Here is a 22,578-nt window from a genome sequence, read left to right on the forward strand (position 1 = left end):
CCAAAACGGATGTGTCTGAGCAAAAACTTGAACCGTGCAAGGGACATTGTCAATCTAAAAATCTCTGGCGATGAGCCCTTTATCTTCAATAGATCTACATTTCTGTGGTTATTTTTAGTTACCTCAGCTGTATATAAAAGAACCAATAGTGCCCTTAGCTCTAAAATATCTGTCTTTTGCAGATTTATTACTGAGATTGTAAAAACACAGTTCAATAAAGATATTCGTATTGTCTACAATGGTAGGCAAAATCTCTTCAGTAAAAAAAAACTCCAAATCTTTGATGCGCTTTTCGTATGTCGTACTTCCCTAGTTACTCCAGAAATTTTTCCTTCATTAAATTGTCACTGCGAATTCGTATCCGGCGGTTTCCTACTTGTTTCTTCCATTTAGTTGTTTCATCCTTACCAATGAAATGCTTCACTCTTTGTGGAACATTGAAGACTTCTGAGATTGGCTCCTCAATTTCTTCTTCCATGTCGGTGTCGTAGTCCTGTATCTCTTCGAAATATTCTTCCAAACTAGCATCGTATCATAGAAAGCATTGCTACATATGGTTCAGAGCTTTGGGTAATAAATAAAAATGACGCATCCAAAATAAAAGCAATGGAAATGAATTATTGGAGAAGATGTTGCCAACTCACTAGAAGAGATAGAGTAAGAAATACTGAAATCAGAGAGCGTGTGGGCATAGACATTGACGTCCTGGAAACTATAGAATGCAAAAGACTGAAATGGTATGGCCATGTAGAAAGGATGAATGATCAACGATGGCCAAAGAGAATATTACAGTGGATCCCCACCAACCGCAGGAAAAAGGGAAGACTAAGAAGATCGTGGAGACAAGAAGTAAAAGGTGCAATGGAAGATAGGGGTCTACAAGTAGATGACTGGAACGATCGCAAGCGTTGGAAGCTGGGTTGCGAGAAACGGCGGCAGCTGTAATAAACTCGTTATATATATACTAGCATCGTCATCGTCGGGTTCAACTTCTGGCTCAGAATCAGAGAGAAATTCCGCATGAAGCGTTTGAAGATATGCTTGTTGCTTTTCAAAACTCATATTCAAAAAATCTGTAAAAACATTCATATATCAATCAAATATACAGAAAACATAATCACTAGATCACTCCCAATTATAAATTACATAAATATTTTTTATTTACTCCAGAAATAAAATATTTTCAAATTGAATCTTGAAGCTAGCGAGCACGCCACGACCGAAATCATAATTAATCGTGAGAAATCGACAAATAATTCGACAAGCGGACTCATGGTCCGCACGTTAACTCTGACAGGTTAAGTCTATTCTTGGGAAAAAGTATCAGTTTATTGAAAGTGTTACACCTCTTAAAAACTAAACGTATTGCCTATGTTTTGCTAGTATTAATTTAAAAAATTTTCCATCACGTCAAAAACATTAAAATGAAATTTGCAACCTTAATATAAAACTTTATTAAATATTACATAAATAAAATGGTGTAAATTTTAAATTTATAATTCAAAATAGTTTACTCATTAGCTATAATTATTTAATTAAATGTTAAAAACGATATCCATCATTGTGCATACAATTATAAAGTCGCTATTCGAAATTACGGTTTTCTTGCTGGCAATTCCATAAAACCTCTTCGTCCAATCCATTGCCTAGAAAACCGTTCATTAAAGCATCGCCTTACGTTTATTCTATAATGCGGAGGTGCGCTGTCTTTTTCGAAAAACAAATAATCTTTTAAGTAGAGGAAATGGATTTTCTAAAGAGCTATGACGTTGTAAATAGTTCTGTAGATCTAACTCGCAATGACGCCCTGGAAGGATAAAGTGAGAACTGAAAAAATCCGCCTCATTTATAGTTCCGTATGATAGCCCAGACGAAGTGGGTTAAAAATAACAAGAATTTAATTGCAAAATATAATTTAAAGAAGATAAAAATTGTGATCATACATCAAATATAAAATTATAAATTTAATATACCTTTTTTTGTTGCTTTTGCCGGATGAAAAACATTTCTTTCATCAAGTTACTTTAACAGTTCAGTTTTCTTTCAGGAAAAATTTTGAATGGGTTTTAGGAGTATATTATGATAAGAGGCATTGTCTATTACCATTTTTTTTTCGGAGCGTTAAAAATGGTGAGAGCCCCAGGCACGAATCCTGCTTTACTCCCAGCATGAACAATAATAAGCCTTTGACCTTTAGCTACAGGTGATTTGACCATCATCCCATGCTTTTGGTACGGTATGTGAACCATGAATACATGTTTCATCGCAATATAAAATTTACCCGTCCCTCGTCTTTGTAGTTTTTAAGTTTTCTTAAATATCCAATTCTTTTTAGGTTTATATCATATTTCTCCATTAAAACTTTTCTGTTATCTACAGTTTTTCTCCATCTAAATCCTATTTTTTAAATTACTTTTCTAAATGAGTGTATTTTGTCACTAAAGTTTAACCCTTCTTCATTCGTCTAAGAATTCTTTGCCGTGTAAGAATAATTAATTCTTCGAATTATTTCCTCTTCAACCTCGTTAACGGACCCTTTAAAAGTTGAAGGTTTGTTTATCGTTTTTCGAGGAAATTTAAAGCGTTCAACAGGAGATTTTTTACGAGTACTGAATAATACGTTTCACCGTGTTGACAAAAACATCACAAGCAAGTTTCCTACAAGTTTCCATGGGATTCTTGTTCCTTTTATTTTTTCATAAACTATATATACTGTATATAATTTGTCGACCTTGGCTATGAATAACTTTTCTGGAACTACTCATGTTTCAGATGCTACAACAACAGAAATTAAAAATTAGTTCACAAAAAGACTTATTCAGTAAATCTATAATTTTTTGATCAGATTTTATATACTATTTAAAAACAACATTGTTTTTATTAAAGTTAACACAATACCATAAATCAAATTTCAATTTATTAAAAATGTAATAAAATAAATATATACCTTAATGTCCAATAAATTATTTTACTGCACAAAATATTTTCAAAAATTATTGTCTGTAAAAGTCACTTAACTAACAATTACAACTAAAAACTATAATCATTAATTAAAAAAGAATCAAATTTTACTGCACTATTAAAAGATTTGAAGTAGAAACAATCTGAAAGAAGAACTAACAAAGAATGTAATTTAACAGCTGAAACTTATAGTACAACTTATTTTAGACCTAAATTTGTGTTCTGCATCGATATGGTTCATAGCTCTTTAGAAAATCCATTGCCTCTACTTGTTATCATTTTCGATTATATCTGTCAAAATTGAATCAACTGTGTGTTCCAATAATTATGCTTCTCCTTTCAAATTTTGTTGCAAAAAGAATGACCCAACAATACGATCCCCATAATTCCTGCCCACGCACATAATTTAAATGGTTGTTGGGTATGTGTTTCGTGGAAAACTTTTTCATCGGAAGGATTTTCATCGGTCCAATATCGTCTGGATCATCTTCATTTATTTCCTGTATATAGTGTATTTTGTAGAAATGAAAATTTAAATGTTTTAGTACTCTGTGGACAATAGTGCTTAAAGAAGCAGATTATTGAGCTGTTTTTAGTACTTTAAGAGGTTCCAAATTAACATGACTAAAATTGCTACTTCCGCCACGCCGCTTCCGTCCTAACACGTTTTTACACTCCCTTTTTGTATCAGCTACTGATGCCGTTTCATGAAATTTTTTAACTAGTTCTGATACGTATGAGTGATGAACTTGCTTATCTTGATGAAGTTATCCTTGCACACTTTCATTTAAAATAAGAAAAAAAATGTCAATGTACTCATTTAATATCGCTGTTTAGCACTACTAACAACAGATCAAGAAACTAAACTTCTTGCAAATTACTTTCTATGTAGTTTTTTTCATGTGACGGGAAAAATTTGAAACTAACGCTAGCAGAATACAGGCGATACGTTTAGTTTTTAAAAGGTGTAACTTATAACACTTTTAATAAATTGATACTTGTTCACAAGAATAGAGTTAATATGAAAAGAAGAATTCTCTAGCGAAAAACCTATCTGATGATGTGGCACATGGTCTATTTCCTATTTAAAATTTAGAGCTTGTGGTACTGGAAGGAAGGATGTTGACAAATGACAGATGCCTATCATCAGACCATTAAAAGATAATCCCTTTGAAATAAAAATCAGTTTCAGAAGTTTCACAAAATCCAATGAATATTTCTAAATATCACGGTTATGGTGGAATAGTGGGTTGACTATATCTGGGGTAGCCATTCTTCCCTATTCGCCATTTTCCTGCTATCTTAGGATGTCATCTTTGGGAGAGTCAGAATACACATATAATGTGTTCTTACGTCTTTATTGTTGATACACTATTTACAATTTATAATTAATGATCCAAGTAGGTTTATACAAAAATTTATGTCTCTACAATGTTAACTTAATGTATAATAAAATGTTATATGAGATAAGACACGCATTGTATTCGATACATGTGTTCCAGTGTGGATGATTACAGGGTGGACTCTTTTGAGTGATCAACCCTGTTTATAGATATATATTTGTCAGAAACAGGCGAATTCCATAAGTACATATGGTTTATAATATATCTTGTAAGTTATTGTATTACTACATGTAAAACAGTCACAATTAACAATTGGCACTGAGTTGTTTCACTGTTTCACAGTTGTTTCAATAATTTCACTTTATTTCCATTTATCAAAAGAAAATTATACAGTCGCTGTTATCTAAATGTTTAAAATAACTGTTTTTTTTTAATTATTAGTTTGGTTTTTAAAAATTGCCTCGAACGCGTGCAAAAATTTATTTTATCTTTTATAGAGAGTAATTTGAAAAACAATAAATCAATCTTTTTATTCATGAACACGTTACGGTGTACTTGATTTTCATCATGTGGATTTAAAGCCAGTAATTGGATCTAAAATTGAACGATCAAAATACGATAATCACCAAAACTAGATTTCATTGTTCTTGTAAATTTTTTTATTCATTTATAATTTTTATTTACTGCACTACACATGTTTTATTTCACTCTTTGTAGCATCATTAAATAAAATATCGATTTCCACAATCTGCCAGCATGCGGGAGATTATAGTGAAAAGTAATGGTTTTTTATATTGCGAAAAAGTAATTTGACATGGAATCACGTCTGACCTTATGAGATTTTATGAGTTTCATTGAGCATAGTCTGAACTGGATATACAAACTAAAAAAACATCCATTTACGTATTTTTTGAAATTTTAAAACGAATATAACCCGGGTGTCCTTAATTGATAGTCAAGGGAAATAAGTTTTTATCAGAAAATAGCTATGGTGGTACCACTGTATAAGAAAGAGCAACTTAGAAATTATCTTCCATTATATCTTTTGTTATTTTTTTTGTGGATATACGTCGTATTCGTTATAATAAGGTTGTGCATTAGGCAATATTTTAATGGCCTTCTTCCATTATCGTTTTGTATGATTTCTCCACCATACTGTTTTATCCTTTTTTCGTACTCTCACTTTGAAATCTCCAAATACATATACCTATTTATTAGACTCCTCCGTTCTGCCAATATTTCATTCTTCTTATTGCGCCATCTCCTTGGTTGTCGATTCAAATGGCAATTGTAGCTTTGGAAACTGCTGTACGAAAGATTTCTGTGGACGAGCGTTCAACCCATCTCCTCAGGTCTTTCAGCCACGAGTTTTTGCGTCTTCCACTGATCTTTTGCCCTGCACTTTACCTTCCAATATGATTTGGAGTAATTCCTATCTTTCACCTTAAAGCTGCTCTTACTTCTGACACAGTAGTGAGTAAAAGTATTTCTGATCCCTGATTTATGAAAGTCTTTACTCGTGTCGGGGAATTGTCTTGTGCTCTTTGGCTGGTATAGATTTCTTTATAAGACTCTCTGGTTATTTTCAGAATGTTTTGTTTATCTGTTGTTGCCTTTACGTCTTTATCTCTCAGAGTTTATATTTCTTTTTTACTTTGTGTGAGTTTTCTTTTCATTATATTTAAACCTTTGTTCTCTTCTACTGTTTGAGTAATTACAATAGTATTATATCTTTTTACATCTTTTCTAATTTCCACTGAAATTCTTTTATTTAGTTTTCTTTTATTTATAATTCCGCGAAAAAATGTGGTTTATTACATTGCAGAAATCACACATATTTTGCCGATAAATGCAGAACCGGAAGGTTATCCCTCTGATCGTCTTTATTGTGTAAATGGGCACAGCAAATCGATATTTCATTCTTCAGGAATTTGTTCTTATTTTTATAGTCTTGCAGCAACTTTGTGGATATGCTACAACGTCGTCATAAAATGTTTTTCTCACTTTTCATGTAGCTAATGTTGTGTTTTTTATTTTTGAGTTATGTTCCAAATTTTGATCTTGGTTTATATCTCTTTCTGATTGTGCTTTTGAGGATTATCCACTGATATTTCAGGTCTTCCGGTCAGTTCACCTTCTTCTTGATACGAGTTCAGATTTTTTAATTAACATGTAGCCTTCATGTATCCTATTTTCTCGTTTTCACTGTTTTTTTTTTCTTCCTTTGCTATTTTTCTAATCTTAGTGGATTTCTCTTTCCAATTTGATCATATTAAACTATATATATATATATATATATATATATATATATATATATATATATATATATATATATATGTCCAATTTTATTTTTGAGATTACATTTGCTCTTCAATAAATTTACTTTATCCGTTGTATTTAATGCCCTTGCTATCATTTTTCTCATTAAAATATTATATTATTTTTTTCTTGCCTTTCTTAAGCTGTTCTATGAGTATTCTATGATTTGCATTAGTTTTATCTTACTCAATGTCGTACTTAATAATTTGCTCTTTTCCAAGAACTTCTCATCTTCACTTTCTTTTCTGTTGGTTTTTGGTTTTGATTATAGAAGAGCTGGAACTTTTTCTAGCTCAAATATTATATTTATATGGGATGAAGCCACGTTTATTAACTAATGTTTGACGTTTCGATTTCCACTTCGGAAATCATTTTCAAAAAAATTATTTTGAAAATTTGGCGAAAATTGAATAGACATATTTTGAACAGATCCTAGTTAACCACCAGATAGATCACATACATACATACACAGGTCCAAACATTGATACTGACCATTTTTTTGTAATAACAAAAATCAGAGGAAAAATATCAAACCTAAAGAAGGATAAACATTTGAAACAAGACATAATGATGATAATCTGCGCATTAAACTATTGCGAGAGTATAGAAGACAAATGAATGAAGAAACGGAGAGCCTGGAGGCGAGGAAAATGTGAAGGAATTGTAGATAAAATGTAGCAAATATAATAACTTAGAAGGCAACGGAAATATAGGGGAAAACCAAATCAGTTAAATAAAATGAATGGTTTGACAGGTATGCTAAATCCAACCTATAAAAAAAATTAGAGCATACCTAAGACAAATCAAAAGCTGGATGCTCAAGAAGAGCAACGGATGTATACCGGATCCTAAGAAGAAAAAGAACAAGATTACATAGATGAAAAAAGGTAATTTGAGGAAAAGCAGTTAAAAAGCATAAAATGGCTAAAAAAAACAAACCGAAATTTGAATGTTCTACAGAAATCTAAACAAAATAAGCTAAGAGTTTAAGCCAAGAATAGAGGGCTGTAAAGATGGAGAAGAAAATTTCCTAATAGATATTCTTGAATAGATGGGTTGAATCTTTCGACGCAAAATTTAATGGCCATCCTATCGAAGAAACGTATAATACACGAGCAGGTCAAAATGATTGAAATCTATTAGTGATGAGAAGATCACGAACCATCCGTTCACAAAGATCGAATCCTTTCGAAGACCCGTGATTGATACAATCACGTTTCTGTGACCCTATCGTTTGAATGACCCCATGAATGACCCTAGATAGTGTTTACGAATAAACGTTTCTAATGAACGAATCTCTATAAAGGGGTCCTGCATTATCGTTCATTCATATACTCTCAGAAAGATTCATAAATAATACTAAACCCTAAACACTTGACCTTTACACAACAAATTTAATTAGTCGTTAATATGAACGGATATTTATGAAAGGGCCATTTTAATGATTGACCTGGAAGACCCAGGTCACCGAATCGAACCAGGTCTTCCCATCACTAGAATCTATTCAACTCAAACGAAAGACCACCTACCATTGAAGAGGTTACCCAAACCAGTGAAAAGCTTAAATATAACAAATCACCAGGAACTTATCACATTTGCAGTGAGCTCTAGAAGAATGGTGGCAACGCTCTGCTACAGACAAACATAAACTTTTACTTCTTGTTTGGCAAAATGAGACCATGCACTGTGAATGGTCGTAAGATGTGATATGTTCGCTTCATAAAAAAGGTGATCAACTCCAGTGTGATAACTATAGAGGTATAACTCTTTTAACAACTGCTTAGAAAATACTAGCAAATATTTTCTAGAAAGACTACAGGTTGACACAGTGGCCATAGTTGGAAAATACCAGGCTGGATTCACTACAGAAAAATCAACAATTGACCAGATTTATCCAATAAGACAAATCTTCGAGAAAAAATTAAAATTGATCATTGGAACCATCACCTATTTGTCGACTTCAAGGCCGCATACGACAGTGTCAAGAGGACAGTACTATACTAATCAATGCGTGAGTTTGGTATACCAAAAATACCTATCCAATTAACGAGAATGACATCTAACTTAAAAGCCAATGTTAGGATCTAGGGAGAGATCTCGATCCTTTGAGATAAAGGATAGCCTCAGACAAGGAGATGCCCTGGATTGCCTCCTATTTAACATTACTTTGGAAAAGGCAGTCCGAGATACACGAATTAAAGACGTTGATACTACACTCATGGACAAAAATATCGAATATTTTGGAATTTTCCAATTTTTTTTGTAGTCACATTATTTCAAAATAATTTTAGTATACTGATAATACTCATATAGTAGGCTGATGTACTCAACTGGTTTCAAATATTTTGATGTTTATTTTGACGTGTATTCAGTTGTTAGTGTCATTCGTACATTTTATCATAAAAATCCTTCTTCACGTAAAGAAAAAATCATACTAATTCGGTTATTTTTAGTTTATTTAAATACTGTTTTGATTTAACTAAGTTTAAAACAAGTATACCACCAATTCGGCACTGCGATAAAGTCCAAGTAGCACATATTGTAATTTTGTACGAGGAAGGATAAGCACAAAAAGGGAATCGCACGACGTCTCAGCTGAACTGAATCTATAGTTTCAAATACTCTAAAAAGGTACCGCGAAACAGGAAATTTTGTACGAAGGCCTGGTCAACGACGCCCTAGTTGCACAACCGCAATTGATGACCGTTTTTGGTTCTTAATTCTACACGAAATCGTTCATTGACATCGATGCACCTCAGAAATGAGCTATTAAATGTTAGACAAGTTAATGTGAATTCACAAACAGTTAGACGAAGATTAAAAGAAGCAAACTTAAAGCTCAGACGCCCCGCCAAAGTTCCAAGTCTTCTCCAAAATCATAAAGCTCGTCGTTTGGAATTTGCAAGAACACATATTTAGTGGAATATCGACAACTGGAAAAACGTTCTTTTCATTGATGAGACCAGAATCCTATTATGGAAGCCAGGTAGTCAAAAATACGTCTACAGAAGAGTTGGAGTACGATTCGCTAGCTGCAGTCTCGCCCAGACCGTTGGTTTTGGAGTTGATGGCATAATTCTTTGGGAAGGTATTAGTTAGGAGGTACGTACCGCACTTGTGGAAGTGATTGGACAGATGACTGGTGATTCTTACGTTTAAAGCATCCTGCAAGATCATGTTTTGTCATATGTTGGTTACATTGGATATGAAAGATTCACGTTAATGCATCATAATGCTCGACCACATGCCGCTGCCATGGTGAGTAATTACCTTGATGAGGTCCAAATTCAAAGATTGGATTGGCCACCGTCTAGCCCGGATTTAAATCCAATAGAGCACATGTGGGATTACCTAAAATGCAGCATACGACAAATAAATCCCGTTCCAAATACGATAGAGAAGCTTCGGCTTGCTACACAGGATAAATGAAATGCAATTTCCCAAGGATATGTCCAAAATTTACTTACAAGCATGCTGAGAAAGATGCAAGCAGTAATAAGAGCTAAAGGGGAGAATACTCGTTACTGATCATGCACTTCTTTCAGTTTAAACCAGTTGTTTAAGCAATTTAAATTATCATTTAAGTTTAGAGTAAAATAACCTTATTTACCTAATATTAAACATTTTTTTTTCACAATTTTCTCCGCATAAAAACTTAAAATTGTTCATTAAACATTGTTAAAATAAACTCTATTTTACAATAAGCGACTTGCTTGACCAGAATTTATTTTGAAAAAACAAAAATTTGAAAATTCCAAAATATTCGATATTTTTGTCCATGAGTGTATTTACAATAGCTTGATAGAAATCAGCCTACGCTAATCTAGGTGATCTAGGTAATCTACGTATCTGGGTTATTTGAGCGTTTTGTAAAAAATTGCCAAGACTGTTTTTCTGTGGGAAAATTGTGTTGTATTGAAATGCTGATAGGATTTCGCGGTAGATGTAGGTTCCGCATATACAAACCTAATAAACCTCGGAAATATGGACTGAAAATTATGGCCACAACAGACGCAAGTACCCACTATTTCTATATTGGCTATATTTACTGTAGTAAGGATAGTGATGGTGTTTCTCTAACAAATAAGGAGAGATGTTTCATGAAACCAACACAAGCGGTGTTGAGACTGTGTCATCCAATTGCTAATTCACACCGAAATGTCACAGCAGAGAATTGGTTTTCATCCATACAAGTCATGGATGCATTAAAAAACGAGGACTGACCTATATTGGCACGCTTAAGCGAAACAAAAAGGAAATACCTATGCAGTTCCATCCAAGTCAGAGCAGAGCTGAAGGTTCTTCCATTTATGGTTTTACAAATGACTACACTATAATTTCCTACATTCAAAAAGAAAGGAAGGCAGTTCATCAATCCACCATACCGAATGTGAAGACATAGAATCTGGTAAACCCGAAATTATTTGCTTCTATAATCAAACAAAAGGCGATGTACCACATATTCTACTAACCGGCGAACTAGGCGATGGCCAATGAATATTTTTTTTACAATATTGAATATGGCAGGTGTTAATGCACACATTTTACATGGATATTATAAAAACAACCAAGCCATAGAGAGAAAAGCCTTTTACAAAATTCTTGCATGACAACTTGCAGAACCATATTATGTCAATATAAGACTACAATTTTCGATTATCTAGGGAGCTTCACATGGGTATCAGTAGAATACTAAAAAAAGCTTCTTCTTTACCTCAAGCAGAGAGGGGAAAATTAAATGATCAGAACCAGAATCGAAAGAGATATGGTATCTGTGATCGAAAGTATGACAAAAAAACAAAAATGTCGTGTAGCAAATGTTCCCGACTCATATGCGGCGACTGCAGGGGATATGTTCGCAAGAATTGCATTTACAAAAATGTTTCTTGTAAATAGTTCACAGTTTTGTTGATAATAATATATTTTAATTGTAATATTTTAATAGATAATAATATATAATAATAGTGATTTTATTTTTTATATTTCTTTTGTAAGAAATTATGTTCTGCTGTCAGAAAACCTTGTAAAATAATGTTACATTTTTAATTGTTTTATTCCAGCTTAAATGATTACAAATTATAACGAAAGAATGAATTATGTCTTTATTAATTTCACAAAAAACTCAAAAAAATGGTGTCCAGTAGACCCCATAACGCAGTTAACGGCAGAATATACCAAGACGCCAGTTGAGGGTTAAACATGTCGCGCTAGTATAATTCCAAAGATCGACCTGATGTAGCACATAAAGAGGAATATAAGTTTGATGTTGATCCTAAAAATTGACAAATATTGAGTCATTTTATACATTGTATATTTACTATAACATTTTCAACCCTAATAGCGCGATAAAGTTCCTCGATACCTGTGTTTGTCATAAGCTTTGAAACAACATAAACTCTCATAAGTTTATATGAATAGTTACACACATTTATTCACTTTTTATGGAATTACTAACAATGATTTGTTTCCTTTCAGAATATACAAATATGTTTTTTATCGCTCTGTTTACGATAGAAATGTTGTTAAAGATGTATAGTCTAGGTTTTCAAGTGAGTATTTATCGATAATAAATTTTGGCACGAAAAGTATGACTTTTTTATTTTTAGGGATACTTTGTATCATTATTTAATAGATTTGATTGTTTTGTTGTAATTGGCAGTATCATGGAAATGATTTTAACCAATACTCATGTGATGCCTCCGTTGGGAATATCTGTGTTACGTTGTGTTAGATTATTGAGAGTATTTAAAGTTACCAAGTAAGTATGCAAAAAACGATTTAAAAACCCTTGGCTATATATTTATTTGTTTAAAACTAATATTTTTTCGAGTATAATCCGGTTTTTTCGAACCTGATGAAAGTAGAGTATTAACCTATAACGTATTTTTTAATAACTGATAGCATGGTTGCCTTATTATATATTTAAAAGCAAAATTATCTTACAAAGTGGTGTTAATAATTTTACAAGTACAGTTGATTAGCGAGAGTTCTTGCAAAACGAATAGGAAATAAGACCGCCGCAATCCTACAATATAATATACACTCGCGATCATAAAATCCGGGTCACCTTGAAAATTTCAAGTTTCTTGAATATTTTTGCCTCTGGTGCAGTAATAACCTTTTTTTGAGCTGATTTGTCATCAATGTTTGTTTTGAAAGAAAAAAAAATCGATTTTTATTGTTTTTATTAAAAAAGCAGAAAAAAAACCAAATTGTTGATAAAACAGACATACGAAAAAAAAATGGAAAATACAGAACGTGGTAAAATATCAGTGAAACTTCAATGACTAATATCGTGTATTGCCTCCACTTGCTCTAATAACCTCTTGCAGACGACTGGGATACTCTCAATTTTTCTCCGGATTACATGTTGTGGTATGTTATTCCACTCTCTCACTAACATATCCTTAAGCTCCTGTGCGTTGTTAGGAGGAGATGTTAGGGGTTGAATACGTTTTTTAAAAATCATCCTAGAGATGTTCGATGGGATTCAGGTCCGGAGACCTAGCTGGCCAGGGTAGCCTCGTAATTCCAACCTAGTCCAAGTATTGCATACTGATCGTGGCAACGTGCGTTTGCGAGTTGTTCTGCATAAAAACAACGTCTTCTTCAAGCCCTGCCATGGTATGCATAACATGTTCTTCCAGAATCTCCGTAATGTCCCTTCGTTCAGTTAAGGACCCATTTTCGATGAAGGGTAATTCTGTGCGGAAGTCGGAAGATACACCTACCCAAGCCATGACCGAGCCCCTACCAAATGGCATTCTTGGAGAAATGGTTCTCTTCCAAACTCTTACACGTCCATCGGATCCAGTTAGGCAGAAACGGGATTCATCTGAGAATAACTCTTTGCTCCAATCGTTAATTCCCCAATGTGCGCATTGTTGAGCAAAAGCTAGTCGTGCAACTCGATGCGCCAAGCGAAGTGGCGGTTCTGTAGGCATTACCCGAGAAGATAGTCCAAAAGAACAAGGTCTTCTCCTGGCTGTTGCAACGTTAACATTGCGATTTCGTACTTCCTGTAGACGATTTCGATGCACAATCGCAGTTGAGGTCCGGTTTCGTAAAGCCTGAAACACAAGAAAACGGTCATCTCGTGCCGTGGTCGTTCTTCTTCATCCAGAGCCAGGTCGTCTGGATAGCAAACCTGTCTCCTGACAGCGTTGGAGCACTCGTTGAACCGTAGAAAGGCTTACGCCAACAGTTCTTGCGACTTGCCTTTGAGTGTGACCGTCTTTCACAAACACAACAATTTGTGCCGTTTCAACAACAGTCAAGGGTATTTTTGGCAAAAAATAAACAATAATAAACACTAATAAACACTAATGGTGGCAATAATAAACGTTTGTTCGTTGCGTTTGAACAGAAAGTCGAAGCACAATTGAGACATTTAAAACAAGCGGCAGTTACAGGTACCGTTCATTTTGGGAAGTGTGCACTTTTCCGCGAAATCGGCACTATTGGAATTCTTTGTTGCAAAGAAAACCACTAAGCCGACAACAATTCTCAGAAACATGCATTAGTTTGTATTTGTTTTATTATTATTTACGATAAAGCCCGTTAAAAATGAAATATCGGTGATTTTCAAGGTGACCCGGATTTTATGATCGCGAGTGTATATATATATATATATATATATATATATATATATATATATATATATATATATATATATATATATATATATTACTACAAAGCAGCCTACAACTCTGTGAATAGAAGAGAAATGTTCAAAGCAATGAAAGAGCTAGGAAAACCAAATCAGTAGATAAATTTAAGAAAACTAACTCTTGAAAAAGTTAAATGTAGAGTACGAATTCAGTGAAACTGTCTGAACCTTTTAAACCAAATAACGGGCTGCGCCAGGGAGACCCTCTCTCCTGTATACTGTTCAATCTGGCTCTGGAAAAAAAAACCTATGTCACAAATCACAACCACTGGCTCAATAGGTTCAATATGTAATTCCTTTCGTCTTCTTGATGTGCCTATCCGTTATAAATGTTGGCGATCATCATGGCAATCTTTATCTTATCTGCAGCAGCGCGGAGCAAAGCTGCACAGATGTTGTATTGAACCAGATTCTGAGATTCTTTAACCAAGATGTTCTTCGTCTTCCGGGACCTCATTTCTTCGACGACTTCCGAAAACTGCACTATGACCAAGGTTGCAACCCGCCACAAATTTTTAAATAGAGCGAGGGGACTAATGATCCATAATTTGAAAAAGGTTTTTATTACTTACTCAACGGATAAAGATATTGATGTTGGAACCATTTATTAACTTTGGCATGAATCATTCATCAAACCGCTTTTTGAAAAGGATTTCTATCATCCACGCACTTTTTTTTCCATAAACAAAAAGTGTTGAATTACACGTTTTTGCTCTCCTTATGTCTAGTAATATGAAATAAACGTTTTGCTATATGTAGACAGCTTAAGCTCGTCGTGGAACACCCTGTATATAAGTGTATGTATATATATATATATATATATATATATATATATATATATATATATATACAGGGTGGCGCACCGAAAACGAAACAGATGCATTTACTGGCAGATGATTCCTTTTAAAAAAAAACGCTTGGACCCGTCGATTTTGTTATCGAGGGGGAAACAAAATTGGCATAAAATCACATTAACATTTGCAGCCCCCTAAGCGGGGGTGGCACCATCCCTAAAATCTTAAATGGAAAGGGGGGTCGAATGATCCATTATTTAAAAGGTCTTTCAACTCCCTTTACAATGATGTAAAATTCATGTACTTCAATTCAGTAGTTTTGGAGATTTATTGATTTAAAGTTTAAATACATCATCGTAAGAGGAGATCAATACATAGCAGCAAAGTTGTTAAAAAATAAGGAATGAACTGACCTGTCAGCCGAGTAAATGTTGAAAATGACCACCATTACTTTCCATGCAATAATAAAGATTTTGCTGAAAACGTTGCCGGACATTTTGCAATATTTGAGGAGTAATTTGATGGCACTCATTCACAATTCTTTGTCGTAAATCTTCTAAGGATGTTGGCTGAGTAGCATAGATTTTGCTTTTTAAGTAACCTCACAAAAAGAAATCCAAAGGTGATAAATCTGGCGATCTTGGGGGCCATTCAACGGCACCTCTTCTACCAATCCATTGACCTGGAAAGGTCTGATCTAAATAATGCCGAACTCTTAATGCGTAATGTGGTGGGGCATCATCCTGTTGGAACATCAACATATTCTCAACGTATCGACCATCATTCTGATTTTCAATTATATCTGTTAGCGCAGGATCTATGGCATTTTGCAGTAATTCCAAATACATTTCACCAGTCAAATTTCCAGGTAAGAAAAAAGGACCAACCAAATGATGAGCCAAAAATGCCAGCCCAAACATTTAATTTTTGTGGCTGCTGTGTGTGTACCTCATGGTAAATTCTGGGATTAGAGTCCGACCAATATCGACAATTATGACGATTTACTTCGCCATTTAAAAAAAAGGAACAATCGTCGGAAAAGCAAATGTTAAATAAAAATTGTTCATCGTTTGTAATTCGTTCACTCATAACTTCACGAAATTCTAATCGCTTATCAAAATCGTCTTCATTAAGTTCTTGTACAAGGTGAATTTTATACGGATGAAAATTATGGGCCTTTAGAATCCTTTGGATAGTACGTCGACTAACACCACACGAAGTTTGCAATTTGCGGGTACTTAATGTAGGATCTACAATAACTTGCCCTAAAACCCCCACTTCTGTTGCTTTGTTCCTTATAGGATTTTCAATATTACATTTTTTATTGGCGACTGATCCAGTTTCCCGAAATTTAGCTACAAGTTCTAGAACATATTTTCGGTGCACATTATTGTTCTCATGTCGCTCATTAAAAATTTGTGCTGTTCTATTAGCGCACTGATTATTTCCGAAAAATATTTCAATAATTTCAACCCTTTCTGCAGTGGAATATACCATGGTTAATTTATGTATAAAGCAATAAATGATATTTTAACAACAAAGATTGGTCAAATCAATCGCAAACTAATGTACTATTTCCTATTTAAAATAAGTACGTGGCATTCTCTACTTATCTTTCTTCAAGAAACAACTTTTTTGTCACAAAGGACACTTCAGTTGCTATTTTTATTATTAATAAACCATGGGCGTAGTAAATAAAAGCATTTACTTATCAAGAAAATGCTTTTACTCAAATTTCTTCTGAAAGAAGTACAAACTAATTTGATGTACCTATTAAAGTCTACTTTAAACTTTAAATCAATAAATCTCCAAAACTACTGAATTGAATACATAAATTTTACATCATTATAAAGGGAGTTGAAAGACCTTTCAAATAATGGTTCATTCGACCCCCCTTTTCATTTAAGATTTTAGGGATGATGCCACCCCCGCTTAAGGTGCTGCAAATGTTAAAGTGATTTTATGCCAATTTTGTGTCCCCCTCGAAAACAAAATCGACGGGTCCGAGCATTTTTTCAAAAAAGGAGATGGAGAAGGAGATTTTTTCATCTGCCAGTAAATGCCTCTGTTTCGTTTTCGGTGCGCCACACTGTATAACATGCCAACAAGCCTTAACTAGTTTGCATTGTATACCTGTAAAGGGCAAAGCAACTCTTTCTCTCTATAGATAGTTTTTCTCCTCTTATAGTTATCAAACCTATTTTATGCAACTTTTTAAACGTTGCAATAATCATTTTTTAGCTACAAAATCATTTTTTTTTAACTTAATGTAAAAAGTTTTACCTTTTTGACCAATATGGGCCTTTGTTCGTTAATTAATTATGTTCTGTGCCTCCGATTTTGAATCTGTGAAACCATTGCGAACACCCGTCACGTAAACGTCCGCGATGACATTCACAATCAAAGCGAACCAATAAGCTTTGGGCAAAAGTCATAGTGCTGTTAATCGGATAGAGCCTGTAAAATCATGATTTGCCATAGTTAATGGGCATTTCTATATAATTAGATATGTAATTAATTATTATAGGCTTTTTGGCTTACGGATGTTTATACGGGCGATCCATTGTTCTAATTCAAAAGAAAATCAATGGCTATATTTTTTGACATAACTTTTCTTTGATTTTAAAATCCAATAGTTTAATAAAGTTAAAATATTATGTAAAATATGTTTGAGGATAATTGCGAAGATTGGGGTACTAAGATAATTTATTAATGTTTATTATGTAAACTTACATATTTGTAAAAGAAAGAAATTACATGAATAATTAGAAGAATCTAGTTAGAGAAATGGTCGTTGGGTCCTCTATAAGGTTATCCAAAGAAAGTAATAGAAATGACAGGCAGGTATAAAAAGAAACAATAAACAATCTTTGTGAATACTTTCATTCATGTGTTTACTTATTCTCTGTACGTTACATGTACCAATTCTCAATATCTATTTTTTTCTGCATATTTTGTCTCAAATTTCTGAGATTTCTGTTTTACAAAGAATGTTACAGTTTTTACAGATTAATCTATGTGCAAAAATGCCTTCTCTCGTAAAAACTTGTACAACAATTATAATTTAATCTTGAATAGTAACGAGTACTAAGAAATTTTATACAAGCATTATTTTTCATCTACTTTCAACCTCATTTCTAGAGCTTTTGTTTCGTTCAGGATAGTTAATTCACGTTTCAATCTAATGAACTAACATTTTGCAATATTGTTTAATGGTATTTATCGATCCCTGATGTTGCAGAAAACGTGTTTCATCATCAGGGGATAATGACATTGATTATATTTAACAATGACATCCACAGGTATTGTGTACTTTTATTATTCTTGTTAAAATAATCACGAACGATTTTAACGGAATGAGTTATGTAAATAAAAATGTTTCATATTTTTTCTTTTAGATTAATATTATTGAGTAATATTTATCAAATTTAGACTCTTGTTAATAAATATACATATAAAAAAGACACGTAGAGATAATCTGCATATTCAGTGGGATTTATCGGTTATACTAGGTTATAAAAAAGTAGGTCTCATTTTATACGGTAGATACGTGAAAAAGTAGGGATACGATCCCGATAAAATTACATAAAACCAACACAAAAACAAAAAAGTTTGCAGAAATTGAAAGAAATAGGCTGCATGATAAATTACTTCCAATATCTGAAAGAAATATACAAAAGCTTAAAAAAACTATGGGAAAGTAATAGGTACATATAATTTTATATTTACATTTTTAATCATTATCGCTATCTGATAATGGCTTGCACCGTTTGCGAAGTGGCTCAAAATCATCTTCATCGTCAGAAGAAACTGTCTCTGCAATAGATATTTGCGCTAAAGGTGATGGATTTTCATAAACTTCATTCTCGTTCATTCTGACATGCAGTTCTGTAGCTCACGTTGTAATTTAAAGGCTCGTTCAAAATTGGGCTTATTAATAAGAAAATCATTTTCTAATTTACTGCAAAGTTAAAGACCTTGAATTAATTTGGCAGTGAGGGGGTTGGTTTTTCTTCTTCATCATTATCATCTTCTAGACTCACGGCGCCATCTAAAATTAGATCTAAAGTTTAATCAATTATATCTTACTTTACTTTTTCGTGTCTGGATCCGACTACAGTTTTTCTGCCCAATATCGGGCTACGTCTATACCCTTTGTATTTGCGAGCTATAAATCATCGAGGGTGCACTGTGATGGGCAAAGTCTGCATACTCTCAGGTGCTCTACGATCTGTATTTCCCCACATTCACAAATTGCGTCGCTGTCTGTCTGGATGCCCCATTTAATGAGATTCTGTTTTACAGGGGCAACACCTGTGCGTATGCTCATTGAGTGTCCGCCAGGTTCTCCAGTCCAGGTTTATTCCATTAGGTCGTTCTGGATGTAGGGGGAACAGTTTGGGTGGTTCGACGCTGACATTTTTCATAAAACTTTTCCTTGATTTAAATCGGCTGATTCCTGGCGGTTCGTCAAACCCGTATAATTGGTGCCTTTGATCGAAAGTTTGCCTGAACTTCTCCACATATTGTGAGGCGCATCTACGGTCGTCTGGTGATGCGAATCCAGCTACCCGGTACAGTAGGGGTAGAGGGGTAGGCTTCATACAACCGGTAATTTTCATTTAACACCGTGGTGACTTGTTGGGCGTGTCTAGATCTACCCCAGACTGGACAAGCATATTGCCCTGTTGAGAAACATAAGGCCTCAGCTGTTGTCTTCCCCACTTGCTCCCTACAAGTTTCCGGAGAAGGTCGTTTCTCGTAGAAACCTTTTGTCTTGTGCTCTGACAGTGGAATTTATACGTTAGTGACCGGTCTAGTATTACTCCAAGATATTTGGGCCTATTAGTATGTTTCAAGCGTTGTCCCTCCCAAGAAACATTCAGTTTTACATGCGCCAGTTGGTTGTTGAGATGGAATGCACATACTTGGGTTTTAGTAGGGTTTGGCTTTAATGAGTTTTGTTTGTAGTAAGTTGACATCATGTTTAAAGCCTCTTCCATTGTCGACTCTACTTGTGTGAGTGTTTTCCCCTTTACGGCTATACTAAGGTCGTCAGCGTAGCCAAATGCATTGTGTATCCCATATTTATAATTTAGCTCCTTCTAATTTTTTCTTCTTTTCAGTTATTCTTTTGTTTCTGTGCTAGTAAGAACGATCGAAAGAACTACTCCCACATCTATTCAGATTCTGAGCAACGCGGCCTTGTTCATTGTGTGTGCCTCAAACATACTTACATTTTGATGTGCTACAAAAATATTTACCCAACCAAACTAAAGTTTACAATAAATTATATGTGTTTTAAGCATCCGCAGTTTATTCGAGACTGATTTCATAGCGCCCGATAAAGGCATGAGGTTACCATGTAAACGACAGGCATTAACTATAATCGTAGCCTCAAGATAAAACTCGACATTCGTTTGGTTAAGTATTACGCGTAGATACTGCATAATTGGTTTGTGCCTACAAAGCTAAGTTGAAGTCAATATAAAAAATGACAATGAGGGTGTGTGAATTAATAAAACTAAAGGCCTTACTTAGTAAATTCTAAGGAATACAATGTCGGAAGGAAGACTGACGGCGCTTGACATGTTGTCAATCAAAATAACTTTAATTGGAGAAATTTCTGAATTCAACGGAAAGCTAATGAAAAGGTCTCCGATAAAAACAGAAGCATTAAGTTTTATTTTAAGAAGTAGTCTTTTGGTATGCACCTATTTATTTTTTGTATTGCATTTCTATGGTACATTACTTTTATAATAATTATTAATTTTATATCAGAATGGTTCAATAAAAAGTATATCAATATTCCACAGCCATACCACTAAAATGTCAAAATTTCCTGTAGAAAATAACAATTTTTACTTATAAGTATTTATTATTCATGATTATTACTCTCTTATGCATGAAGATAAGTCGTAAGACTTTACAATCCTCAGAATAATCTGGTAAAAAGTTTTATAGCCGAGGGTTAATATTTTATATCTTTATAGACATCAGACTTTATGTTTTAATTCAATCTATTTTAGATATTGGAGATCGTTATCAAATTTAGTCGCCTCTCTGTTAAATTCAATTCAATCTATTGCGTCACTGTTGCTACTACTGTTTCTGTTTATTGTTATTTTTGCACTTCTTGGAATGCAAGTATTTGGTGGAAGATTTAACAAGGATACGGAAGAAAAAACTAGGTATAATTTCGATAGCTTTTGGCAGAGTTTGTTGACAGTGTTCCAGGTAAGATTATTTATTACCCAAAGTTATAAAATATAATGGACTACAAGCTCATGGGACATTTTTAGGGGTCTTTTCATCCAATATGAATCACATGTAAATTAATACTATAATATGTAATAACAACTTTAGAAACTATGCCGCCAATTCTTATCGGCATTCAAAACATGGGGTTCAAATTAACCCTTAACTTGGCAAAACAAGAAACACGCAAAATAAAAATAATTTCTGACTTTATTTGTTAAAGTGAGTTATTTACATTTTCACCAGTTTGCGTACATTTTCACTAATAAGCTTTTTTTTTAACAAATTTTGACTTTTATTTGTACGTGAGGACCTGCATGTACAACGCCAAGAAACCATAAAAGAATATATGTGTATTAGAAGACACATTACCAATTCGAGTACCTACTTGTTACTTAAATCAAATTTCGGTGGAAAAATGAAATAACACCCAGGGTTGTACTGATTTATTTTATTAACAACAATAATTTACAATGATTACCTGCTCATATGAAAATCGTAAAAACAATTTCGTTTTCACACAAAACAAAGACATATGTCACATTTCGTATACATATATTACATGTGTTTGGGTATTTACACAACTACAGCATCGGCCCTTTGTGGAAAATTGTGTTGTGTTGAAAATTTTAATTTTACGGAAAAAGCTGTCGTTTATGGATAAATAGAATGGTTTTAAAGTTTTTATAATTTTATCTGGGTTCAGCAATATCAATATGTCTTTTATATAGAATCCAAGCATTTTTTACACAAATATCCAAAATTTGTGAAAATATTGATACATACAATCTGTGGGTTTTCGGTGACCTTTCTGCCACCCTCTGATCACTATCGTCCATATGAAAATAGGAACCTCTACATATATATAAATTAACCATTCCAATAATCGCCAAAAAATCTGTCAATTCATTTTTGTTCATATTTACTGAGATATCAAAACGTTTAACAGAACCCATCCCTCCTTCATCATCCACCCCACCCCGCCCAACGAGAAGGATAGAATGACAAAAAGAGTGACTACAAATTGGATTCAGATGGCGCAAAATCGGACTAAATGGAAAAGCATGCGAGAGCAGTGGACGTTAGAGGCTAGTTGATGATGATGATGATCAGAACGTTTGTACAAAAAAGGTGTACATATGTGAAATTATTAATATAATTTCAGTGTATGAGGATTGTGTTAAATAGGCTGGTTCAAAATAATTAGGATAGGTAGTAAAGGGTTATACAGATA

The 22,578-nt window shown here is 33.7% G+C and overlaps 1 protein-coding gene across 12 annotated transcripts in view; it reads left to right on the forward strand.

Annotated features, from left to right (window-relative positions):
• The window catches only part of Ca-alpha1D (Ca[2+]-channel protein alpha[[1]] subunit D), a 960,824-nt gene that overhangs the window by 730,793 nt on the left and 207,453 nt on the right, over positions 1-22,578 (forward strand). For all 12 annotated transcript variants that reach the window (XM_072546534.1, XM_072546531.1, XM_072546539.1 and 9 more), the window contains exons 10-12: positions 12,099-12,172; positions 12,230-12,381; positions 21,116-21,323. In XM_072546534.1, coding sequence (XP_072402635.1) covers positions 12,099-12,172; positions 12,230-12,381; positions 21,116-21,323 — 434 coding nt within the window. The remainder of the gene's footprint in view (positions 1-12,098; positions 12,173-12,229; positions 12,382-21,115; positions 21,324-22,578) is intronic.

Source organism: Diabrotica undecimpunctata, chromosome 10, assembly GCF_040954645.1.
Source record: "Diabrotica undecimpunctata isolate CICGRU chromosome 10, icDiaUnde3, whole genome shotgun sequence".
NCBI lineage: Eukaryota > Metazoa > Arthropoda > Insecta > Coleoptera > Chrysomelidae > Diabrotica > Diabrotica undecimpunctata.